The following is a 26,633-nucleotide window of genomic DNA, read 5'->3' as shown; positions in this document are numbered from 1 at the left end:
TATAATCAAGTTGCACAATTTTATTGATTACATGTATCTCTAAATGTCAGTACTGTTCAGTTTTAGTGGCACACAGCTCTTCAGATCTATGTGCAACACCTTGGTAAGTGCACAGAGAGCATTTTTCCATCTCCTGCTGTGTGTTACCTGGCATTGCCTACCAGGCTACGGGATGCTGCTGTGTTTGACAGTCAGAGGCTATCAAAGAAACTCGTGGATTATATTATTTTAATAATTAAGGAAAACTTTACCCTGTGAAATAAAGGAAAAGCTGATGAAGAGTCATGATGCAGTCTAAAAATCAGTGTAAGGTTGTATTAAATGTGTGGATGCTGGCACAGCATAAATTCAGTAATAATTAAAGTTGCAGGTGGCTATATACAGGTATCAGCTTATTTACAGCTGTGGGCCACATATTGTCATGCTTGTCCCACAGATCTGCTTGGAAATATGTGCAGCTGTTGAGCATTTCCCTCAGGGTCATAGCAAATTTTTTTTTTTTTTTTTTTTTAAATCCACACCAAGGGCCAAGAAATCTTTACCAGCTAACACAGATTTTGGCCCTGGTACGGAAGGCAAAAGTCCAGTGGTGTGCAGGCCAGATCACTTCAGCTGGAAGGTATTGTGCTGTTTATTTTGGAAGCACAGATGGGATTTATTCTTCTCTTCAGCATTCTGGTGTCACCAGTTCCCAGGAATTAAATCATGGCCTGCTACATGAAAGTGGGGAATACCCATAATGTTTTGGTGGGATTGGGAGCCCCTTCAGGTTCCTTCTGTGAGCAGTGCTGGTTATAAATGTGCTGCTGTGTGTCAAGGATTGGGGTTTGGCTTTGGAAATGAAACAGGTGTTGGCTTGTCTGCCAGCAATGATTTCTGTGACTTTTTTTGAGTACTTTTTGAGTGCCAGTGCTAATCCCACACTCACTGCTGTTCTGTGCTCCCTGAGTTAGCTGTCTTGTTCGGGATGGTGTAGCTTTGTCAGAATTATATTTCTCGTGATGGATTTTTACAAGAATATTCTGGTGAAAAGGTTACCTCCAAAAAATGAGAAATTACACTTGTTAGAATCCTAATTGTGCTTTGCCTGTTGAGGAAGAATTGCTCCTTCCGTGTTTTGCAAGGCCAAAGGAGTCACCTCAGCCCCAAAAACTTGGGCACTTCCATTTTGGTGGGAAAGTGAACAACGTAGATAACTGAGACGGTTTTAGGGAAGCTTTTTTGTTTCTTGCACCTGCTCAGCAAAGACTTGAGGGCGTCTGGTGGCCGAATGCTCGGTGGTGACAGTGTCCCCATGTCCGAGATGAAGGAGCAGCCTGGAGCTGGGAAGAGGATGGAGGAGATGGATGCGGGTGAAGGGAGGGGACGGATCTGTTTGGAGGGGTAGTGAAGGGGGATGGAGGGGGTAAAGCTGGAAGCAGAGCAGCCGGGGCTCAGCCGAGGGCTGAGGTGGTGAAGGGGAGGGTGCCGAGGGGTGAGGTTGTGGACGGTGCCATTCTCCAGGGGCACTGGATCGCCACCATTGCCACATTGCATTTGACGCTCCGTGGCGGTACCGTGGGGATCCCGCTCCGCATCCCTCCCCCCGGGGTGCGCCTCGGAGGACGGAGTGTGGAGGAGGCAGTGTGGAGGAACCGGGCCCCGCTCCTCCCTCGGTCCGGGTCGGGCCGAGCCCGCTGTCTCCCGCCCCGCCCCCCAGCCGCCCCCCCCACCCCCTCCCCCTTTCCCCAGTCCCGTCTGCGGGCGGGAGGCGGGCGCTGCCTTCCCCTCGGGCCGGCAAGCGGCGGGCAGGGCGCGGCTGAGGCGCCTCTGAGGAAGAGGAGGAGGAGGATAAGAAGGAGGCGGTTTTGGGAGGAGCGGAGCTAGGCGGGACGGGACTGGGCGGTCCCTCCCCAGAGGGGAGCGGGGAAGGCGCGGCCGCCCCCTCCGGCTCCGGGCAGAGAGGGGTCGCGCCGCCGCCCCCGAGATGTTTAACCGGGCAGTGAGCCGGCTCAGCAGGAAGCGCCCGCCGCCAGGTAAAGGCGGAAAGGGGGGTTTGGGGCAGCCCCCAACACCGGCGGCCGCTGGGGAAGCGCCGGGGGCAGAGCAAGGGCCGCGCTTCTCCTTCCACCGAGCGTCGTGGAAGCAGCGCGGGCGCTGAGCAGGGAGGGGGTTCGGTCCGGGAGCGGTTCTCCCGCCCTTTCGGCAGCCCGGGGAGCCGAGCCCGCCCGCCCCCGGCTGTGCCTGATGCTCGGTTCCGTGACTTGGGCCGCGGCGGCTCCTCAGCCCGGCTCCCTGTGGTACCCGCGTCCCGCCGGGCTGAGCGGGATTCGGCTCCTCCGCCGGGGAGCTTCAGCCGCTCCGGGATCTGTCCCTCGGCTGTCACAGCATGTCTGGGGAGAGCTCTGGGGGTGCGGGGTGAAATGCAGGAACTCACCGAAAAACGCGCGGTTCTTCCCGCTCCGGCAGCTGCATGGAAGAAGGAACCGAAGATCTGCTGGGGCTTTTCTGCCTCATCAGCCCCATTTGACTTGCGAGCTGCTGCCTGGCGCTGTTACCGGGAGCAAGGGGATAGCTCAGGAGTTGAGAGCGGGGTTGTTCGAAGCTCTGAGTTGACTTGGAGGAGTTTGGCTTTGGAGGGAGAGGCTTCGACTGGGATGGGAGTTACTAAGGCGTAATAAAAGCAGGACTGCTCGGTTCCCTCTGCAGACAGGCGGGGCAACGTGTTGGTGCTGTCACGGGGTGTCTGTGATGCTCTTCAGTCTTTCATTCAAAGGGACTCTTATACATCACTGCTGAAATGATTGGGGTAAAAGTTACCCACTCAGAATCCCAGAAAATAATACTGAATTTTTATAATGTGCAGTTAGCAGGCAGAGTCTTTTTGTGAAAAGAAACTTGGTGTTTGTCTAGAGCTAGGGTGGGTGTTTGGGTTTTTTGTTTTTGGTTTTTTTTTGTTTTTTTGTTGTTTTTTTTTTTTTTTTTTTTTTTTTTTGTTTTGTTTTTGTTTTTTTGTTTTTTTTTTTTTTTTTTTCTTTGGTTGGTTTTTATTTTAGGATATATGTCTGGTGAACACTTCCAGAGATGCTGTAAAAGCGGAACGTCCCTTTAGTTTCCTTCCTTACAGTTAAAAGTGGAATTTAGTAGCCATCTGTTGCTAGAGACAGTCAAAAGAGGATGTTGAGGCTCATGCTTTGAACAACCAGAGCAGGCAAAGGACAGCCCTTCGTGTAGTGGAAAGGTCCAAAATTCAGGTGCTCCTAGGAAAAATATTGTGTGGAGAAGATTCATCCAGTGGCACTTAGACACATGGAAAGTAAGGGATTTTTTCCCCTTTTCAGCTGCTTACATATGAAGTTCCCTACTCTTTCATAATTTTGGATTAATTAATTCCAGACCGGTGATTGTTGCTGGATAGTTCTGGTGATCATAGGAAAAGACAAGGTATTCAGAGTACTTTTAATAATAAAGGCTTGTGGCTTGCAGCTGTGAGATCCAGGTGCAAAACGGGATGCTGCAGGTGGTGTGGTCAGAAGTTCTTCATGAAGAGCTTGAGAAGGATTTTCTGAACGTTGTATATTAACCTTTAAAGCTGTTTGCATGGTGCTTTTGTCTTATGTGCTGTTGGTGTGCTGTTTGCCTTTTGCTAAGGAGCTTGCAGAAGGTGTGGGGGGACAGAAGGAATTAGAAGAGGTTTTTAGGTAAGGGATGCTTTCAGCAGGGTTCTGTGCAGGGTGTCAAGTCTGTGCTGTCTGGTGGGGTGCCATGCAGGCTGCTGGTTTGAGAATGTCCTTCTGGAAGGCAGGCAGGTTAGTGTGTCTAACTCAATTAGCTGTGCCTGGATCTCTAAAAGCTTGGTGGTTTTCCACATTTTTTTCTCTGTTTGTTTTGCGCTTTTCAAAAGTCGGAGCCAGAACCCTGAGTTTTGACCTGCAAAGTTGTGTGTTGGGATGGTATTGGCACTTTCTGCGGTTTCAGTCCAACTTCCTGTTTGGAGAATGCAAATATTGGCCGATTTTTGACACTTCAGCTGGTAATTCCAGCATCATTAGTGCAGCACTTACCGTTATATCTGTTGCTCATAAAGAGCTTTTATCCGCAGTCCAGTGCAGCAGCGCTCTGGTGTGATAGGGGAAGGCAGCTCCCTTAAGAGCCTCCTCCAAAATAATGCTCCAGCTAATAATAGCTGCCTATCTGTGGGCTTTGTATAAGGTTATTCTCTGAAATAACGGTCCTGTTTACATAAGGACTTCATCTTTTGCTGTGTTTGTAGAAGCAGCTGCCCCTGCACATCAAGTGAGCGGTTGTGTTCTGGTTGTACACTCAGTGGAAAGTTTGCTTCAGCAGAGGCTCAGCAACAGCCCCTGCTTTGCTGCCTTGCTCTGCCTCTTGGTTTCTGGCCCTCCTCAAAGATAACAAGTGTTTAGCATCTCTTCTTTATTCTGTCTGTTACTTCTATAGAGGTATTGGTGGAAGTCCTTTGATTTTTAATCCCCTTTTTGATGCACAAAGTTGCCTCCCATATTTCAGTAGCAGCTGATGTCTGCCTTCCGCATGCTGATGGATACATTCTGGTACTTAAATATTGGTACCAGGCTTTTTATTTCCAGTTGTACACTGCATAACTTTGTCACTAGATTATTTTAACAGGAGGAAGTTATCTATATAACTAGCAAACAGAGATAAGTAGGTTTCAAGCATGCTGTTCACATAATTGCATATATTGCAGTATTGGCCTCTAAAATAAATTGTTTCTGACTTTCATTAAATTGTACTTTGGTGGAAGTATCATTTTTAAGGTAATTTAGTAACCTTACCTTTGAGATACAGAATTGGGGATTAGCTTCTTGAGTCACTAGTGGGGAAAACCTCTTTCCTATTTTCCAAGCTCTTAAAAAAATTCCAGAAATCACACACCAACTCTGCCAAATAAAACCACTGCGTGGGGTAGAAAGTTATGATCCTAATCCGGGGGGGTTGTCACTTTCCTATTAGAAAAAAAGGTTTGCAAGGGCATATTTAATGGGGTATAATAAAAATACTCAGCAGGTTTTATATCCTCCTAAAATTTCAGGGTGTTTCCTACTGTCCTGTCTCTTGTGCAGCCTATTTACATTTGCACTGAAGGGGAACATTAATGTTTCATGGTGACTGCCAAGGAACACTGAGCATGGGAATTCATGGTACTGGAGGGAGAGAGCTTCATCAGTGCCATGCAGAAACCCAAGCCCTGCAGAGCTGTGGCACATCCCCTGGCATAACTTTGTCCCCTGCCAGCTGTGTTGCCCCTGGCACACCAAGCAGGGTGGTACCAACCAGGCCATGTCCCCAGTGTGCTGTTTGGGTGCAGTTATGGTGTTTTTGGGGTATTGTTCAGGAGAAGAGGTGTTGGCAGCAGCCAAGAGTGTTTTTTGGCCTTTTGTGTTTCTCATGTCCAGGCAGTCTGAGGGTTTGCCCTCCATCGTGACACCCTGGCTGGTGTCCCCTGCCCCAGGTGGGATGCTGGGGGCTGCAGCTGGGACTGTGGCTGCTGGAGGAGGAGGAGGGAGAGGTAGAGAGGAGGGGAGCTGGGTCATAAGGATGCTATAAGGTTTGGAGGGTAATGAAAAAGAGCACCAGGGGATGTAAATGGGGTGGTGCTGGGTAGGCTGGAAGTGAGAGGAAGCTGAGGAGAAGGGAGTTGGGCAGGACAGAGAGAAAAGGAGACACAAGTGAGAGGTGCCAAGAGGAAGCAGGGTGATGTATCTGGGGTGTATGGAAACATTTCTTCCTTCCTTTGTCTGCTCACCAGCGATGTTTTCAGGTTCTCGTGGCACTGTTTCTGCCCTGTGTTGCACTGGCTCACTGAAATACATGCTTTTCAAACTAATCATTAAAGTTGACTTAAAATTTGGCTTCCAAAGGAACACTAGAAATAAAATCTCACTCCCATATGTTCTCTGCTAACTCATATATTAAATATGGGGGTGGTCTGATTCTTAAGGCCTTCAGCAGCTGTACACACAGAGCTGCCATTCTGCATGCAGGAGAGAGTGATCATAATGTGAGATTCAAGCTTCCCAGAAGTAACTGTGTTCTGCTCCAGTGCACTTGGCTATTCCCACTTACATCTCGGATATTTTACTGAGATCAGATGCCCAGATACTTTGAGTCAGGTTCCTAACATAAGTTTTGCAAGTGATAATCAAGAACCACATCCTTTTGCATGTGGGGAAGGGAAACTGAGGCAGATATGAAGGCTACAGCAGTGGTTTGGAGACAGCCTTCACTTGACTTTGTGTTTCTTATACAGAGCTGCAGGTATACTTGCTGCTTTGGAGCCCAATCTGTCAGAGTCCTTACCAAAATCTGTTGTAATTTTGGATCCTGGAAGGTTTGGTGTGGGTGCACAGTCGTGAACTCATTGTGTAAGAATTTTCAGGTTGGTGCTGTAGCTGCACCAGTGAGTGAGGGCAGGACAGGCAAAGGAGAGGCAGGATTTACACCTGAAAAATGTAGCTCAGCGACCTCTTGTTCAATCATTTTAGCTGCTTTCCTTTCTTTTCCATCTTTATTCACTTGGGGCATGAGTGGAGGTCTCTCCAGAAAGTTTACTTCTTTTCCAGCTTTGTAGCTTCTCCTGTAAGAAAAAGCCCTTGGATCAAGGGATAAAAGGAGATGTTCATTCATTTAAAGCAGTGGTCCATCTCACTGCTAGAAAAAACAAATAGATTCAAGAGGTCCCTACCAACCAAAGCTCAGGAGGCGTTGCTGTTGTGCCAATATTTTGTAAGGCTTTAACCTTCACATTTCTCATTCTAGCTCCCAGCTGAAAAGGGCATCTGATAGTACAGCTCTGCAGAGATAGCTGTCTGAGATACTTGCTGGTGTTTAGTTTCATGGTGGAGGAAGGGTTTTCTTTAGCAGAGATTAAGCAGAAGTTACCAAGATCCATATTTCCATGAAGTTGGTAGGGAGAAATGAAGGGATTATCCAAATAAATAGAAGCTGTGTTGATTACAGGAAGAATTTGATGCATCCTTTTGGTGTGTAGTGGCCCAAAGTAGAGCTCTTATCCTGACTTCTTCCAGGTTGCACTCCTCTGTCTTCCCTGGGCAGTTTGAGTGTGAGGGGAAAGGAGACCAAGCTCTTTATGGCTGTTTTAAAGATTTCTAGGTCAGCAGGAACATTCCTGGAGTCTTCCCAAGGAACAGGTTTTCTGAGGAGTAGCCAGCAGACAATTTTTTTTGGGTGTCACCTACCTCGGATGTAACATCCTTGTCCCTGGGACAGAAAAATTAAAAAAAATAGATGCCATCTTTGCTGTCTGTGAGAATCCTGGCTGGCAGATAAGATGTCATGGACAGTGCCAGAACAAAAGGCAAATGGTCCTTTTAATACCCAGGCTGTGGTCATTGTGTTCCACAGTGCTTGAACTCCTGTAAAACAGTGACAGTGCCTACTTACATGCTCATGAATTATCTGACTGCAAGGCATTTTTGCCTCCTAAAAGGCAAAGCAGAATTCAAATATGTCTGTGTTTGTTTTCAGTTTTATGGTGTTTTCTTCCAAGAGAGCAGATGTAATCCAAGGGTGCGGAGGGCAACGGGGAAGAAATTCATGTGACGTTCATCACTTCTAATGAAGATTTTTTTTTTTCCTTTTTTTTTTTTTTTTTTTTCCCAGAGATAAATGACAGCGAGGGTCACCCAAGCAGCAGCCACCCAACCTTGAAAGGAACCTCAAAATGGGCTACATCACTGGAGAACCTCCTCGAAGATCCGGAAGGAGTGAAACGATTTAGGGTTGCTATATTAACTCTGGATATTTATCGAAACCAAAATTAGGATTTAAAGCTTGAATGAGCCTCAGCATAAGCAGGGAAGCTGTGCTAAAGCTGTAAGCAGGCAGGCATGCATCCTGCTAGATACCTGCCCTGAGCAGAGCTGGCAGAGCTGGAGCTGTGACATTTGCTGAGCTGCTGAATTAGTGCCTTTTGGCCACTGCAGCTTTCTCTCCAAGGGCACATGGAAGCCTTTTGTTTGCATGTTTCTAGGAGTATCTATCAGCTGCTGGAAGGATTAACAAGTGGCTGTTGGATAAACTACAGTCCTTGAGCCACTGGTCTCTCTTGCCAAGCTTTATTTATCACTGGGGACTGGTCCCACACTCTTTATTCTCAAGTGTTGATGACACATTGGGCTTGCTTGACCTGTGAGTTATCACTAACATCTCCTGAGCCTGACAGCTCTGTGGGGCTCTGATTCTGTGTTGCAGTTTTCCCTGGAAGGTTACTAGAAAGTGTGGCTCAAAATGTTGGGTGAGGGTTAGTTAGGTGAGGGGGGTGTGAGTTGGTTTCTCAAGCCTTTCTTGCCACGCTGGCTGTAGGAATAGGAACTGGCTCCTTCAGGATGGTTTTGCCTCACTGATAAAATGCACTAGGACAAAATGATTTTTTTGCCAGACTGGCTTGAAAAATAATGCAAGCCAGAGTTGTAAAACACTGTGACTTAGAGTTCTTAAAACAACAAAAAAATAATTTTGCTATTAATCCTTGATGTTACATGATCTCTATTTCCTAGCACCTGTAAGTGAAAACTGGTGAGCTCAAGAGCTAGAAATATTTCATTAATTATTTTTTCTAAAGAAAAACAATGTGCTGGTTTCCCCCCTATTTTAAAACATGCCTCACTTTAGGAGGAATGTGCTTTGTTTAAACACTTGTCTAGAGAAAACAAATGCATCTCCTGCTTTACTTAAGTGAATTTATTGCCACTGGTGATCATATTTAGAAACAGGTTTTTTTGTAAAGATTTTGCTCATTAAAAAAAACAGATACTAGATAAGAATCTCAATGGGTCTGTGCCTCATTAAAATAATTCATTATACTCACCTGCTAATGAATTCATATATTTTTGGATTTCCCTTTGAGCAATGACTGTACAGTTGCTTGAGTTACTTAAGGGAGACTGAACAAACTCTTCCTGTTAGTTACTGATATGCTCTGAGATGAGATGTAGCTCTTCATTCCCCTGGATTTAAAGGGCTGGGTATATGTGGGTGTTCATTTGTGTCTGGGTAAGGTGCAGATGCATTAAAGTATCTATGGAGACTCACACTGGGGTAAAACTGGCCATAGGCAGCCTCTAGTTTTAATAGCTATAGCAGGAGAAGGGAAAAGCAACTGAGAAATTGGATGCTAACATCAGTTTGCTTGTTTTTCTTTTCCCTAGGAATTTTTAAAGAAAGAATTCAGTGAAGAAAATGTTTTGTTCTGGCTAGCATGTGAAGAATTCAAGAAAACCCAGGGAAAAAACCAGGTAGGTAGATTTCCTAAATCAATTTTACTTGTCAAGGTTTCCATAGGGGAGGTGGAGCTGTTGCATTTCTGTTGCATAACATACTTCATGTGAGCAGAAATAAAATGCATGGGAAGGAATTGCCCTGAAATCACAGTGATGGAATTGTTTGGAAACAAAGCTGGTTCTATTGTAGATGAAAACAAAATGCTGAAATTGTCAAGTTTCCCATGTTTTGAAAGCTCTGAACTTTTTGTTGTTGCTTGGGAATAGCAAAATGTTTAATTCAGTGATGTTGCATCATCTTGCTTGAAAAGATAAGATCTTTTCATTCAGGATTTTTCATGAAAATATACACCATTATAATATTACAGTGGAACTAAAAAATAACAAGCAGCACAAACAAAATGTTTTACAATACCACAGTGAAACGTTTTGCCTTAGCAAATGAAAAGTTACAAAACAAAAAAACTTTAGACTATCTTTTTTGTTTCAATTTTCATTCAAACTGATGTATACCTGCAGAGCATTTTCATTTTCATGAATATTTTTCATGGAATTTTTTCAGTTAGCCACCTCCAGTAAGTTTTTTTTCCACTGCTTGGATCTTGATCTACATTTAGATCCACCAGGAACACAGGATCCACTTTCACATTTAGGCTTCAAGGCCAATAGAGACAGGCCTAAAACATGTAATGTGATTTTTATTTTTTTATTTTTATTTTTTTGCTTGTTTCTGAAAATGTTTTGTGATTTTATTTCTTTTTTTTTAATTTTTCTTTTTTTAAATTTCTTTTTCTTTTTTAAGCCCATTTTTTTGAAATCCCACCTTGACTCTGTTGATGCACAGAGGCTTTCACATGCTGGTGAATGAATTAGGCACCAGTAGCTTAATGAATTCTTGAATGAATTGCCAAACAAGTGGGCAAAGACTTAACTAAGTTCAATTTAATATAATTATTCAGTACCAATCATCACCCAGTTTGGTCAGTCTGGAGGCTGGGACTCCAGAGTCAGCTAAATATGCTTTAGAATGAGACAGCCTTACAGTAAATTTTTATAGCTGCTGCTTATGGATGGCTTTGTTTAGATAATTTACAAACCTAGAAAAAGCACTAAAAAATATCCATATTCATAAATCTTTCCATTGTTTATGAAGCATAAACTTAGCTTTTGAATGTGGCTCATGAAGAAACCACTCTGTATCTATCTAATGTGAGCAAAGTATTCTAAAAGCTACTTTGAAATTACTTTATAACCTGCTTTTCATTAAAATTGGTTTACCACAGAAACTAGCTCACAGACAATTAGACTTTTGGTCTTCCAGCTTTGAAGCAGATTTCAATTTAACCCAGATCAAATGTTGGTTTGGGTTTTTTTGTCACCCTATTTTTGAAGCGTAGCATAAAATTTTCATTACTTGACGTGAGAATGTTAGTGTGGAGTTTTGGGGTTTTTTTTTGTCAGTTTAAACTTGCACAAAGGTAATCACCTGGATTAAGTATTAATTGTGCCTGGTGTCATCATCCCTTCATGACATGATGTCAGAGGGGTTCCAAAGGATGTTTATCAATATGGTGATAGGCGAAATATAAATATAAATATAAATATACTCTGGTTTTTATATATATGTGTGTGTATATATATATATATAAAAATAAAATCTCTGTCATCCCTTCAGCATCAGCCTGGAGCAGTATTTGGTTTGGTAAAGGCTCTGCCTTTGGCTCTGCCTAAAAGCTGACTTAAATACTAAGCCAACAGGGGCAGATCTTGCAAGATGCTGTACAGATCCATCTTTTCTGTCCCCTTCCCCTTGAATGTGACCCCCTTGAATGAGGGACTAGATTCAACTTATCTTAGCACCCTGGAAGCAAAAATTCCCCCCCTCATGCCTCTGTGGTTTTCTTAAAAAGGATTTTATTTCTTTATCATTCCTTCAAAATGGAAGTTAAAATAGAATTGTGATTTTTAGCCAAGTCCTCTGTAGCAGTCAGCTCTCCCATATGGTCCTCATCTGAGGACACATTTCATTATTGAAATGGGAGTGGTGGGGATAAGTGAATAAAATTTAAATATTTGATTGGAGTTAAGTCACGTGCTGTCGTGTTTGTGAGTGTTAATGGAATAAACAACGTGTGTCCATTGTGCTACTTCCCAAGGTTTAAATATTTCTTCTTCTGCAGCTGAGCTTTAAAAATAAAATACAGATTGTAATAAATCCTGCAAGAAACAGGGGACTCTTTTCAGCTATCACTAAACCCACCAAAATACCCAGGTCAAGAAATTTGGAGAGGGTAATTTCAGCACCAAGTATACCTATTGCAGAGGTTTTTTGCCCCTTCCCTCTTGGAATGTGGTGATGGATAAGCAGGACTGGGTAATGCTGCACAGCTGCAAAGTGCTGGAGCCTGTTCTGAGGGGCTTGTGGGACTTCCAGCCACCTCACTTGGGAGCCACATATGCTTGAGAGCTGAATTTGACCTTAGGAAAGGAAGTGAGAAATAATATTGTATCCACTTGGAATAGTGAGGGGGATTGCTGTAGACAGAGCTTCCTACTCCAAGTGGGAATTTGCCACGAATGCTGGGACGAGCGCACAGATGTAAGTGGAAAGTGCCAGAAAACCTTTAACAACAACCTGTGAACAAGATCCCAGTTTTTGTGTTGTTTTAATTCCAGGGTAGAGTCCCCTGTGCTGAGATATTAGGCTGATGCAGAACAGAAAATGCCACCCACTTACCAGAGAACTTTGCTGCCTCCTTCCCTTGAACCTGCCTCTCCCTGAGTATTATTTGGGGAATGTATCAACACACTGGCAGCTTTAACTGTACTTTCCTCTTTTAAAAAAATAAGTATATTGCAGTTTAACTGCTCTACTACTGAAGCAGAGATGGAGGATACCAGTTGCTCGATGTGCAGCAGAACACGTAATGCTTCTCTGTGCATTTCCATATGCAATTAATCCATATGCAAAGTCAGGTCCCCTGTGCCTCTCCAATGATCCCCTCTCCCTAGCACAGAGATTTCACTTCCTTCCTTATCATACTTTCCCACAAAATCCAGAGATCCTCCCCATTTCACCAACCTCCCACACAGTCCTCTTGGTCCCCACATGTTCTTTAAACTTCCTCCCAGTACTTCTGGTTTCATCCTTCCCTTAAGCCTTGCTCTCTAATCCCTCTGCTTGCTCCTGTGTTCCTTGAGCAAGTGGCACCTCCTGATGTGGCCGCTGTGGAGCCTTGTGTGCCCTGATCAGCCACCAGCAGAGCACATACAGTTCAGATAAAAGAGAACTTTTGAGCATTTGCTGGAGCTTTCCCCTTGGTGCTTGTTCTGCTTTTTCTCTCCCTTTCATTCTCTCACCACTCTTTCCCACTGAATCAAGAGGAGGGAAATTATTTCTGTCTTTTGCCCCTTTTTAAAATGGGACAAGCAGGTGCAAAACTTATTTAGGTAGAACTGACAGTACAATGACTTATGCTTGCTCATGCCATAGTAACTAAAAGGTACCTTTAGTTTGCTTTCATTAGGGTATTAATTTTTTACCATTTAAAGCAGGCACACCCCTGATAGAGTGGATCATTTAGAGCAGATATTGTAGTGAAATGAGGCAACCAGGTGCCACTAATTGCCAGGTAGTGGGCATGAGCTTGTGTTAAACCCACCTGTGCCTGATTAGGGCGGGCCCCTACTGCGCATGAGCAGGATTAGGGGGCCAATAAAACTCACTCCAGAGGTAGCCAGGGAGGAGGTTATAGTCGCTTTTGGAGCAATAGCACCGATCCAGGCTCGTCAGCCCTGAGAGCAACAGGCTCAGAGCACTATTCGTGAGTTTCTGCTGGAACACCTGGTTGGACCTTGGAGCGCCGTGCCCTAAGAGAGGTTCGTCTTGCAACAAGATATGGCTGACGCTGCACTCCCTGCCCTGTGAAATGAAGATCAGAAATTGTTATAAAGCACATCTCTGTGACACATGATGATTTAGCCACCAGATGAGCACTCTGTGTTAAAAAGAAATACCCCAGGAAAATGGGTGCTCCCTTCAGCAGTGAGAGAGTTAACCCTTTAAGCCTTGTGAGTTGTCAAGCACATGTAGCTGTTCTCTAATTATCCCCAAATGTTGATTCTCAGCTGTAAAACACGAAATTTGGGGACTCCTTCCTGGGCAAGCATTTAAATGCTTCCTTCTTCAAGCCTACTTCTCATTAAGGATGCAGCCCTTTAGTTGGTGCTGGTTTGGAGGTTGGGTGCTCATCAGATGCGCCCTGGGGGACATGGATAAGTACCCCTGGCTTGGGGTTGTGCAGTGCCTGTTGGGCATGGGTCTTGTTTTCCTTTTGCAGGATTCAGCTTTCCTCCTGCCTGCCTTGGCTCCCTTCTCCCCCACCAGCTTTCTCTTATCCAGCCTTCTGGTTGCACTGAATTTCAGGAGGTCGTGGCCACTTGTTTACTGCTTTGAAGCTTAAAGATCCTGGGCAGTGTCAAAATGTTATCACTGTTACTGACTTATCAAGAGAAGCCCCCTGAAACAGGATTGCTGAAACCAGGGCAGACACAAACACAGATCTGCTTTATGCAAGTCACACCTTACCCTTATTTGTCAGCCTTCAGAGGCCCTTGAGAGTTCTATCTTTAGCATGAGCCAAAAAAATACTTGTTGGGTTTTTTAATCGTGGTGTTGCACATGAGATGCCCTCAGGATAAATGTAGTTATGACAAAGATTATGACGAGGTTATCTGTCAGTAACAGGGATTATATGCTTAATTCTGCTTAATTTTGCCTTGCAGTAAAGTTCCACAGAGCTCCTTGTGCATGCTGGTCATCTGTATGTAAAACATTATTTTGAATAGTGAAGGCAAAGCCTGGTTGGTGATGCTGAGCAGCTTGGCATTGCTTCTCAGATTCAAACATCACAACCTGCAGTTTAACCTGGCAAATCCTGGTATCCAGTGCAGGAGTTGGCCTGCAGAGGTGTTTTTTCTCCAGCACAAATAAATGTACCCAAATAAAATATTCCATGCATGTTTGCTGCCTTACTTTTCTTTTTTAATTCAGACTATTGGTTTGAAGATGTGGACCTCAAGAATGAAGTGACCAAGAGTAGTCTCCAAGAAAGCATTAACAAACATGGAGAATATTCCCCCAGCAAATAATTATTTCAATAAATATGTTCTTCTGCAGATGCAAGAAAAAGCTAAAGAAATTTATATGACTTTCCTGTCAAGTAAAGCTTCCTCCCAAGTCAATGTTGAAGGGCAGTCCCGGCTGAACGAGACCATTTTGGAGACACCTCACCCACTCATGTTTCAAAAGCTCCAGGACCAGGTAAAGTTATTTTCTTCAAGAAAAAGGTTTCTTTAGGTTTTGGTTTGCTTTTAATGGACTCTGCTTTCTAAGAAAAAGCTCAGAAAAAGTGTAGGAAAGTTGGGACTGCTGCCAATGGCTTGAATTGAATGAGGTGAGTGTGGAGCTGGGTTGCTTCCATAGTGGGGACTTGAATGCAGCAGTCCTGAGGTCCTTGGCCTCATCTAACTGGGCCCAATTAGTTAAGAAATTCAGCATCACCATGCTAATTCCACTTCAGGACTTTTCCTGGAAATCTGGATGAAGTTTTTTCCTGAGTTCCTTTGCTGGTAGCTTGAGAATCACCCAAGTGACTAACTGTGTGCCTACGTTTTCCTGTGTATTGACTTGAGCTGAGTCATTGCTGCTGTTTGTTTCCTTGGTTGCCACTGGTTTCCTTGAGAGTTCAAGATTCTTTATTTTGCTTTGTTTTGGTACTTTATTGATATGAATGTAATGCAATCTGCTGGAAAACCTCCTCTTCTGTAACATGCAACATTTAAAAGAGGATAGAGTGGCTGCTTTGCCTTTTTCTATAGAACTGGGGACATCTGCTTGACATTTTGCAGGCATGTCTTTTGGTGATAAATGTTCTTGACATTTAGTATATTTTAAAGCATAAGTCATGGAGTGAGTCTTTCTTATCAGTGGCTTTCAAGCACTTGCAGACTGTGCTATCTTTAATTTCTGTACCATCCTTCGGACTACCTGTATTTTCCACTCGGCTCCTTTTTTTTTTTAATTTTATTTTTGTGGAGAAATAGCACACTGACGTAACCAGTGTTTGCAGCCTATTTCATATCAGATAATGGATCTGTTAGTTGGGTACTGGCTGAGGCAGCTCAAGCGGTCAAAGGGCTCTGCTGTTTCAAGTAATTAGCAGTGGAAATGTCTGAAACCCAATTTCCTTGTGAAGAAGCAAAGTTTCTGAACTGGAGGAAGGGAAAGAAAATGTCCTGGTAAATTGAAGCTACTGGAGCTAAAATGTGTTGTAGTTTTGCAAATGGGCACGTACGCAAAGAGCCAGAATTTAGTAATATCTGACCTGGAAACATGGAGCAGTAGTGGAATCCCTCAGGAAGAAAGTCTGTGAACTTCAAAACCAAATGCAGAGAATTTATGGGTTGTTGGAGGTTTCTGTGGAGTGAAACTTCTGTTTATTGCTGTTAGGTAATAGTTCAGGAAGAGTTATGATCTCCTCTAGTTTTCAATCCTTATAAAGTTATGAAGAGTGGGATAATTTATTCTCCAAAGAGCAGTGTTAACTACTGCTGGTACTGTCTGGCTCAAATATAAAAAGGGAGAGCTTGAAAGCCCCAGCCTGGTCCTCAACATAACGGGTGACTGGCACTTATGTTTCCAGAGACCTACTGGTTTAAATGGGTCTATTGGGGGGGGTCCAGTTCTGTGGAGTGTCCTTAGACAAATAATTTTGAGGCATTTCTTGATGCTGAATGAACTGATGTTAGAGTGGTTCATAGAAAGTTGCAGATTTCAGAATACTCATGGAATAAATGCTTCTGCTCCATGGAGACAGTGGAAGGAGGAAATAAGAAAATTCTGCTTTTGCTCACAGATAATTTTGCTCACAAAGATGAAATCTTTCTGTTCTGGGCATTTAGCTGACCAGACTCCAGTAGATTTTGATTTAAAGTGCTCTTTCTCTCTGGGAGATGCTTTAAATGACACCAGGCACAAGAGGGGTCTAAATTCCTAATGCTGACTTATGCTGTTTTATTAGGCAATGTCTTCCATACATTTTTTTTTCCTTGAACTAGTTTTATAAATTTAGTTATATTTTAGTCAGCCAATGCCAGGAGGTAGAGTTTGACTTTGTTTAACTTCATTGCATTGTGTCTGCACTGAGAGGGTGTTGAGATTATTTTTTTTCAGTATATAGCTTGTACAGCAAGATTTCCACTGTTTTAAGCATGAACTTAAATATTTAATTTTTTATGTACAAACAGTTGATAGTAAAATGCCCCACGTAATTTATTTTCAAGGGGATATTTCAGTGAACAGACAAGAACAGTCAGGTTCTGCGTGTTGACATTTGCCTGCCCAGGTTCCTTGAGGATGTGAAATGAAAATGCAGTTTGAGATGATAACGATGATGATGATTATTTTTGCTGTTATTATTATTCCTCCTAAAAATCAATTGTATTACACACCTGTACTATCAGTAAGAAATGAGGCCCTTAAAGGTGAATCTCCAGTGACCCACACATAGATTATTCACACATTCCTTCTGGAATTTCAGTTCCTCTGAGAGCTATGAAATGCAATCAAGTCATGAAGCCTGACTCAGAGAGGCTCCACCAGTAAAATAATAGGCAGAGGGTGGTGGAGGAGGCTTTGGTTTTGCCTCAATTATAGTTCAGAAGTTTACTTTTTTACTGTTTTTTTTCACCTTTTTCCTTCCTCTCTGTTTCAAGACCAAGCAAAATACAGCCCTGACCTTGACACCTGAATCTTCCAGGCTCTTCTCCCAAGCCCTGTTGTTTTCAGAAAACATTAGATGAGTTTTAGCATTTTTGTTTGAAATAGGTATAAATAGAAAAGGAAGCAGTTATGTTGAGGGATGAGCCTAAACTCAGCCCTGGGGGAGAAAAGCTGTGTTCAGTGCTGACTTTGTGCACACCAGCTCTGGGGTTAAGGGTGGGTCTTGGGCTAGTGCAAAGCCTGAAAAGTCCATCAGCAATTTTAAGCCATGCTTTACCATTTGCTTTACAATTACACCTGTACCACATCAGCTTTTTGTGGCAGGTGCCTGCGACATTTCTGATCTGGTCTGAAACCAGTCTGGGCATTTGGCTGTGTAGGATTCTAAAAAGAACAGGGAGTTTGGCATAAATTTAAGAAACATGGGATAAAGCAATTGTTTCAGTCTAGATTCAGTTGACATTTTCAGTATTTGTGTAAATTATTTAGAGGCTTTTCTTAATCACCCAGTACTCTCTGTGTATAATGAGCTACTCTGTAATGTTTAAGAGTAACAGGAAGGTGCCTCAAAGGTGCTTCTTTTTTTTCCATCTCTGCTTTATCCCTCTGAATACCTTCCAACCACCCTGCCAGAGGATTCCCTCTCTGGGTTTTACTCCTGGTCACTCTGCAGAGCTAAGGCTGCTGTGGGAGGGACCAGGTCATCTCCTGGTTTGTGGGTAAAATCCCACCTAGTGGCCATGGCATGGGACCTCCCCCCTTCAGGTTTCTAAAGTTGACTATGGTGAAAACCATAACCTGATTCTGAAACTGATATGGACTTTATTGCAGAAGAGTGATGGTGGAACCTACAATATTGTTTGCTGCATTCTGAGTTCTTGAAATGTATTTTAATGTCATGCTTCTTAGGAATGCCTTGGTACTAGCAGAACAAAAAATACATTAGAATTTTTTCTCCTGTCACTCTCATGTTAAAATCTGGTTTTACTTAGGTCACTGTTTTTGTGTTTTTTCTCCCCCTCCTCTTACCAGATATTCAATCTCATGAAATATGACAGCTACAGCCGCTTCCTCAAGTCAGAAATATTCCTAAACCACAAGAAGTCTGAGGAGCAAGAGGAGAATTCATCAGAGGCTCAGACTGCAGCTAAAAGAGCATCAAGAATTTACAACACATGATACAATAAATCTCTTTAGGAGAGGCAATACAATCACTAAATTACACTCAGGACCAGTCTAAGTTTATAGCAGTCGCATTTAGGGCTTGAAAAGCTCAAAACCTTTTTCAGGAGATACTTCCCTTCTTAATTGCTTGAATGACTAATTGTTTTTTTTGCATGATAGCTAATAACCAAGCACCCAGGGAAGGACTGTTTCCTAGCTAAAAGGCTGAGGTATTCACAGCATGAATTGCATTTCATATTTCACAAGTTAAAATGCTTTCAATTTTTGTATTCTCTCTTGTGAGGATGGGAAATGGGAGGTAGGGTGGTTAGTTTTTTTTTTTTAATTTTTGCCTTGTAATTTTTATTTTTGACCAACTTTGGCACCCTGAATTGCTGGGGGAAGCTACTGAGGAGTAGGCGCCACGTTACTTTGTGGCTGAGTCATTCACAGCAAAATTTAGTCATAAGGGGACAGCATCTTTCAGGGTTAAGCTCAACAGAATCCAGTCCCTTCCTGTGTGACTTCGTTCTTTCAAGGTGGCACCTGTTTTGCTTTGCTTTTACTATTGAATCAAAGCACTTGTGTAGTAATGATTTTCATTTATGTATTTTTTAATTTTCCTTTTTTTTTTTTTTTTTGGCAGTAGACTATCACTTTCTTCAGAGGAGAGAATAACTTGTATTCCCTTGGGAATATAAACTCTAAAATAGAATCCCTGAAAACTAACAGTTAAAATCCCATTCAGAGCACACAGCTTTTCAGCAAAGATTGATGTGGGCATGTCCTGCATGTCCTGCATCACATCAGTGTCAGAACCTGGTACTGGGAAGCAACAATTCTTTCCTAGGTCTACTGAGCTATCCTGCTCTGTCCACAAAAATACTTGGACAAAACAGACAAAATCTGGCTTTGTTTTACTAAAATGATTCTACCCAAATCATCCCGCCTAGTTTTGTTTGCCCCAGGGAAGTATTTCAGAATTTTCCAATGGTAATTTTGGGAAGCTGCAGTGGAACAGGGGGCTGGCATGGTTTAGTCATTCTCACACCCAGCTTGAGGGGAAAGGGAATTTATTCTGCCCTGAGCAATCAAAGATGAAAATGTCAGGGTGGGAAAGGAAGATGCTCCCAATGAGCCTTCTTTATTGTCCTGCAGGACAATGTGTCCCTGTGTCAGAGCTGCACAGTGTGGTTTGGGGAGCAAGTTTTCATGTGCTCATACATTTTTTTGATTTTTTCACCACCATGTTACTGAGTTATATTTTAAGTTGGGAAAGGATCTTGGCTATAATGTCTATTTCCAAGCTTGTAGTTTAGCTGTTTCACTTTCTCTCATTATTTACTCTCATTTTTTTTCACTGCTTTTCTTGAACATCTGTTTGTGTGCTGTCTGATCTCAATACACACAGCTTTGGGCTGGCTTATAGTGGTGGGTTTTTTTTTTTTTTTTTTCCTTTTTTCTAAGGCCAGATGTGTTTTATATGCTACTGTTGCTATTAGTGTTGTAAAACTAAGTCTAGATGGTAATTTTTGAGGACGTAAACTCACTTGGCAGACTTGATTCATTCTTTTAACTCTGAGCCACTCTTGCAGGTAATGTGTAAAGAAAATTATTTCCATGAGCTCTTCCCTGATTAGATGGAAGAGCAGGAACAGGAGTTCTGATTCTTCCCCCAGAGCTCAATGTCCTGTTAATTTTTAAAAAACCAGAGAGGTCAGTGCCTCTGTATGCATGATTTAAGGTGTAATTCTTATGCACTGCATTTATTTTCCTTTTATGATCTTAAAAGATTTAATGATGAAATCATAATCTTGCTTCAGGCACTTTCAGGGCTATTTGACCTCATGCCTAAAGTCTGTGTTTTGATGTTTTACAGGAAAGGATGAAGTAAGCAGGTGCATGAATCCTTTAGTTGTGATGGGTCCTAGGAAACAGGAGCATCCAGTTATGGACTTGCCAAGTCTTTTTAATCTTGGGATTATTTCTTCTGAAAATTCACTGCATATAACAAACTCCTAACATCTGCCACAGCAGAGGGTGGAACTTCACATGCCATTGGGAGTGGGATGCTTTTAAACAGATTTAAGAGTCAGGATTTGTTTCTTCCCAGTTATGGCAGCAGAAATCTTGGTGAGACAGAAAAATGCAGGATGGGGACCTTCAGGGGAAAAATGCAGAATGAGCTCTTACCACATTCGTCACGTGGATGCACAGTAGGTTCATTTTTAATTGTATTGATTTTTAAAATGCACGAGCAAGGGAGTCTTTGGCTATCATGTTTTAAAATAATAACAGTAATAATAATAATAATAAATAATAAATAAAGCCAGAGGCTGTATGGACAATAGTAGGGCACTAAAGAGAGAAAATAATTGCTTGTAGCTGATTGCAAACATTTTCCTTGGGAGTATGCTCCCTATCAGGTACTTTATTATTTGCTTCTTAAGAGTAAATGCCCCAGAGGAGTAGACACAAAGCTGATTTACACTACTACCAACAAAAAGCTGCTCAAATGGAAATGTATATTTTTAGCAGCGTCTCAGTGCCTATGATTTTTCTGAGGTAATGTGCCTCAATACACGAATTTCTTAATCTCTGAATTGCTCTTTTGCCTCTGCAGTAAAATATTCATTGCCCCATTGTCTGTTTTACCTGTAGCGTCTGGTTATGGTTTGTTTTTAGAAGACCAACAGCTCGACTGACAAGCTGCAGAAATGAAAGGTTTTTTCCTCTCATTAGTTTATTTGTATTTTCCAGTAAAAGAGTGATCAAAAGAAAACCATGCAAGCAGATGTCTGTGATTGCAGCATGTATATATATGTGGAAAAGGTTATTTTGCTTCTATTGATAGTATCACTGATTAAACTTCCTTTGTGATATCTAATATGATATATTCTCTATGTGGCACAGAAAAAAGAACTGAGGGTACCTATAACTAAGTCCTGCATTCCAGGAACAGCTGTAAACATTGGATGGAACCTCAGGCTGCAAGTGGGTACTCGGAGTTGCTTTATGTAGAGCTTAAAAATAGAATCTACATAATTTCATAGAACTTACACTGAAGACAAAAGCCAAGCAAGAGAAGTTTCATGCCTGATTGCATGCCTTAAACTCTGCCCTGTTGTGTGTTTCTCAGCTAAAAATTAAAACCTTCTACAAATACACCAAACCCGTGTGCTGATGGTTTATGTTTTGGACACAGTTTGGGCCAAGATCACTTCATATCCCATAGTTACCCCCTTTTCTGCTTCCAGTCCCTGTTAATGCAGTTGCTCACAATCCGTCAGTATGTTTTCTCTTAGGGGAAGATGACACAGTGAGTTTCACTTCTGAGTGAGCTGTGGTCTGAATGAGCTGCAGAAAGTTGCTTGAACAGCAGAAGATGCTTCTTGTGCCTTCTTCATCTCCTCCCATAGTTTTCTCCCAGCTGCATTCCTTCCATCCTTCAAGCTGCTGAGCCCTTGATGTGGAGGAGGAGGGTATGAAAAACTGTAGGGAAGGAGAGAAAAAGGTTTGAAAATGCAGGTTTGGAGAACAGTTTTGAACGTGCTTATGTTTTGACTGAAGATTGATTAATTTTAACTGGGTAGCATTTACATCTGGGTTAAAAACTGATTATGTCTGTGTTGGAGAGAGAGGTCCCAAGGCATTCTGTGATTCTGTGGCTGGGGTTCAAAGCTGAAAAGTGATATATTCCCCCCTTTTATAAATTGTTTATAGCTGTTAGCTTCCTAAAGCAGAGCAGCAAGTCTTACAAAGTCACCCAGCTTTGCCATATGACACACCAGAATGGTTGTTTACATGCTGGTGTTCATTTCCCTGTCCCAGAGGCAGGCCCTCTTGTTTTAAATCCAACACAGCTCACGTCTAAGGGCTTCGAGTGCCTTTTTTTTGGCACAGGCAGTGTTAGAAGTAAGCTGTGAAGCATCCTTTGCGCAAAGGATCCCTGTCACTTCCCTGTGTTGCCATACCAGTGCTCAGCAGTCACTGTGTGGCTTATATTTAGTTCCAGTTTAGGAGCAATGAAGTGCAAGATGGTTTTCATCAGTGCTCATACCCTGGCTGATGACAGTGGCCAAACCCTTTCGGTCAGGAGTTGTTTTTTTTTAAAATGGGTTTGGGGTGGTTAGGGGAAGAAATAGGGAAAGGCGTTTTACAGGACGGGGTTGCTCTCTGTTTAAATCAAATTATAGCCAAATTTACCAGCACCCTCTCCTGGTTCTTGGCAGAATAACACGGAGGGATGCTGCAAATACAGGGAGGTCACAGCTGCTTGTTTCCTCTTATGCCGTGGACTTGGGGAACTTTCTGTTGGTGATAAATGCAGCCAAGTTAAAAAAAACTGCATTAAAACACTAAAATAGCTCTGGGTTTGGCTGAAGACAGTTGGTGCTGCTTGGATCAAAATTTACTAAAAATAAAAAATAAATAAAGGGAGATGGCTGTGTATAAGAAAGCTGACTAAACTTGTTTTAAAAGCTAACAGTAGAGAGCAGAGAATGCCTTTGACCTCCTGAGCATACTTCATACTAAAAAACAACCTCAGAAAAGGTCCAGCAGTTGTCCCTGCCCTCCTGCCTTGGGCTGTGCTCCCTGGGACATTTCCCAAGGGAAGCAGTGAGCAGCAATGAGATGCTGTCACACCCTTCTTTCTGCCCTGCTGCTTTACTGCTTTAGCTCCCCAAGATTTTACTCACCTACAAGCCAAAACCATCCCCTGCCCACCTTCCCCTGGTGCTCTCTGGCTTTGCAATCTTGGCTTTGCTTGCCACACCAAGGTGCCCACCAGAAACTTCCCATCACTTCAGGCAAACACTGAAATTGCTGCCAGTGGGATGCAGGGTAGGAGGGAGTGGGCTTTTAATTTTCTTTGCAATTTTCTTTTCCAGTGTCAGGTTGTTTGTTTCCTTGCTGGAGCATGGCTGCACAACCTCTCCATCTGTGTTTTCCTCCAGATTTGTTTGCAAGCTGTTTCTGCCAGGGCAGAGCCCTCAGCTCAGGGGAAATGGTGGTGATCAGCAGGGGTTTCAAGAGCAGGATGTGCCAGTGTGCTGGAGCAGAGCTGAACTTATCTCAGCATTAACAAAAGTGGTTTCTGTTTTCCTCAGGCTTATCTCAGCTGCCTGTGGGATGTGGCTGCTTGTGACCATTTGATTAGATAGATTTCAAGTGTTTTTTTCAGGTCATTTATAAGACGAGGTAGGGACTTGAAATGTCTGAACAAGTTATGCAGCACTAAAGCTCTCCATGTTACAAAAATACAAACGTGGAGGTAAGTTAAAGCCTTCACTTTTCCCATGGGCATGGGAAATCCATTTCTGCTGCCTGGCTTACACTGTTCTGTTAGGCACTATTAAAAACCAGGATGCTCAGCATCACAGCCAGGCTCCTTGGCAAACCCACAGGCCTAGTAGAGAAGACCTCTTGGATTAAAATTACAAAGTACCATGTAATGAAGATAATCAGGCTCACACAACACCTCTGACTGCTACTCATCCCACATCTTTGACACTGTTTCTTGTTACAGAAGTATGAAATTACCAGGTTTGTGGGGTTTTTTTGTGTTTTTTTTTAGAGCAAAGCTTTCATCCTGAAGCCAGAAGAGTACGAGCTGCATGTTTCATCCTTTCATCCCTTTTCCCCTCCTACTTCCTTTTCTACTGCTGAGAAATGTCAGCTCTTTGTGATCTCTGCTTTCTGAAGGTTTCATCTCCCAAGCAGCTTAATAGATTATCAGGGCCAGCCCAGCTAACAGATGGCTGGAAGTGACAGCAGGGCTGCAAAGAATTAAGTAAATTATTTCCATCTCAGGACTGGTCTTATTCACTGTGTTTTGTAGCTTGGAAGTGTTTTCCATCCACTCAGATGAATATTTGTGTGTCATTTACAGAACATGAACAAAATCTCTCTGAACCAAAATTTCCAGCCTCAAGGCATCTTGTTGTTTTTGGAGTCACCATTAGGCCTTGGGCAAAGACTGAAGGGAAATCTTATCCTCTGTAGCTGGGCCAATAACACTGTAAACTTAAAGATGAACTGTTTTTTTCTGAGCTCAAGATTAGGCAATGAACCAACCTCTCACTAGCAGCAGTCAGAAAAACCACTGAGTGTGGCAGTTTTTTTGGTAATTGTTTGTGTTTGTTATTTTGACTCTTTGCTCTGGTTTGCTAAAAAATCCCTTTCGTCTGCAAGTGTGGAATGTTCTTCTGTGAGGGGCAAGCTGCCAAAACCTGAATCAGTCTTTTTTTCTTCTTTCATTTTTCTCCCTATTTCAGAAGAGAGGCTACGAGCTAGAAAACCGGAACTGAGAGGTGATGAGGCTTTTTTTCAGGGCTCAGCATTTTCAAAGAGGGATTCCCAAGAATCCCACAGCCAGACCCCCAGCTGGGTGGGGTGGGGCAGATGGAAAGGGGAAGCTTCCCAACTGCATGCTGCCAAGAGCAGCTTGTGTTCAAGGCTGTGCTGTCCTTGTGGATGTAACTGGTGTCCCAGCAAAGCCCTCACACTGGATAGGAAAAAGGAGGGGAAATCCATCTCTATGCCAAAGGGTCTTTGTGGTATGCTAAATAAAAATGGGGAAAGCCAAAGCAGCAACCAAAGTGACATAAATGAAAAAAAAAAAAATGGCATTAGTCTGAGTTCAGGCAAGTTTCAGTTTTGGTGCCATGTGAAATGATTGGTGGGACCAAGGCTGTTAGAGCAGGGTGGGTGCAGCTACACTGTGAAAACCATGATTTGCTTCACTGTCATTTCTCAGTTTGCCTGTAGATGAGTTCAGCTGGGAGCTAAGGTCTCCAAAAGCATGACATGGGAATGTCCTGCCAGCTTCCATTTCACTTATATGGCAGCAGTCTCATGTTAAACAACATTTTGCTTCCAGGCACATCTTGCTTCACCAGGTTGGAAGATTTATGAGCATCTGGACAACAGCAGAATGAAGCACCCACTTCAGGAGGATGTGCAGTCCTCACACCCTCCCTCTCGTCCCTCTCTGTGGTCTTCACCCCATCAGTTTTGCACAGGCATAACCCATACCAGGATTATTATTTCCCCCCCATTCATATTCTCCTTCAAGGCTTATCAATACAGTAGTTGTACCTCTGGAGGGCTTGGTTGATCACAAGCCCTCCTAAATAACCTTATATGTTTTCATCACAGGAAAAAAAGACAGTGCTGAGAAAAGGAAGTATCTGTTACTGAGCTGCTTTGAAAAAAAAAGGAGAATTATGGCTCACACTAATGTGAGCATCACTGTTTTCCATTGCTAAAGTATGTCACACATTCCATAACGTGTTCCTGGAGTATTTTTTTTACTAACAGATGTTTTACACAGTCCTGGTGCATTCATACACCTCTGTGCAGTGAGGATTTTGCTCTCCATCCCCAGCCTCACAGCACAGGTACAAGGACATGTGGAGCATGAGCAGGGGCAGGCAGGACAATGTTACACCCATACCAGGGTATGCCCATTTTTTCCCATTTTCCAGTGCAGAGAAGACATAATGAAAACACTTTTAAAACCCAATACTCTTTCTTCAGAGATCTGTAAGTTAAAGCACAGGTAGGTCACACCATACCCTCAAAAGGATGCTCTATGTGCTTGTCCTGCTCCTTTAGCTCATCAAATACCTTTAGTTCAGCTGGGTAGTGCTGAGCTTCAGCCATCCCGGGAGAAAACACAGACAGGGATGGGGGGCACCAGAGGTTCCTCTGGCTGAGGGGGGGGGCTGGGACTCAGCTTCACCTCCAGCTTCCCATCGTGGCACAAGAGCAGAAGATTCTGGTCAGGGTTTCAGCAGCACAGGAGGCTTTGCAGGGAGCATGTGAATCATTGCTTGCCTGCTGAGCTCCTTGGGAATTGTGGCAAGGAGCAGAGGGCAGATGCCTGGGGCTGGTGTAGTGGCTCTGCTGGAGAGGAGAGCTGCCTTCAAAGCAATTTTCTTTGTGGGTATTGGGGTTTGTTTATTTTTTTTTTTCCCCCATGGCTTATTCCTGTTGTAGCAGTACTGGTACAGCTGGAGCTACAGTCAAAGTCCAGCTGTCTGTACCATCGCATGGGAGCCTGAACCCACTGGCACAGGCATGGCTAAATTTGCAAGGTGTGCTTTTGAGAAACGGGCTGCAAGCCCATTGATACTTTTAACAGCGCTAATTTAAAAGTGATTTAATCAAGTGGCAGCTTTTGCACCTGCTGCAGCCTTCATCACATTAACGCCATTAACAGATTTGCATTTTGGAGACCTGTCTCAGCCGCCTGTTTGGAATGACAGGAGCCAGGGACACAGCTCCCAGGGTCACATAGATGCTGGGATTTCTAGAGGTTTAAGCTGCAGCTGGAGCCAGGGGGGGATTTGTTCGATGGGCCGGGGCGGGAGGTTGGCTCTGCCTTTTTTTTTTTTTTTACTTAACACCTTGGAAAA

General features: G+C 43.2%; 1 protein-coding gene across 1 annotated transcript; it reads left to right on the top strand.

Annotated features, from left to right (window-relative positions):
* The first annotated feature begins 1,794 nt into the window (after nucleotides 1-1,794).
* Nucleotides 1,795-21,382, top strand: RGS10 (regulator of G protein signaling 10). Its single transcript, XM_071749534.1, has 5 exons — nucleotides 1,795-2,015; nucleotides 7,645-7,763; nucleotides 9,192-9,278; nucleotides 14,443-14,586; nucleotides 18,079-21,382. The coding sequence occupies exons 1-5, from the start codon at nucleotides 1,967-1,969 to the stop codon at nucleotides 18,223-18,225; spliced, it is 546 nt and encodes a 181-aa protein (XP_071605635.1). The 5' UTR covers nucleotides 1,795-1,966; the 3' UTR covers nucleotides 18,226-21,382.
* The last annotated feature ends 5,251 nt before the right edge of the window (nucleotides 21,383-26,633 follow it).

Source organism: Heliangelus exortis, chromosome 7 (assembly GCF_036169615.1).
Source record: "Heliangelus exortis chromosome 7, bHelExo1.hap1, whole genome shotgun sequence".
Classification (NCBI taxonomy): Eukaryota; Metazoa; Chordata; class Aves; order Apodiformes; family Trochilidae; genus Heliangelus; species Heliangelus exortis.
This window is presented reverse-complemented; position numbering and strand designations above follow the sequence as displayed.

What these genes read in the sequence shown, in the direction of transcription:
- RGS10 (XM_071749534.1), top strand. Translation starts at nt 1,967, where the DNA reads ATGTTTAACCGGGCAGTGAGCCGGCTCAGCAGGAAGCGCCCGCCGCCA. An exon ending in AAGGAGTGAAACGATTTAGG is followed by an intron (nt 7,764 to 9,191) that starts GTTGCTATATTA and finishes TCTTTTCCCTAG; the next exon opens with GAATTTTTAAAGAAAGAATT. An exon ending in TTCAAAAGCTCCAGGACCAG is followed by an intron (nt 14,587 to 18,078) that starts GTAAAGTTATTT and finishes TCCTCTTACCAG; the next exon opens with ATATTCAATCTCATGAAATA.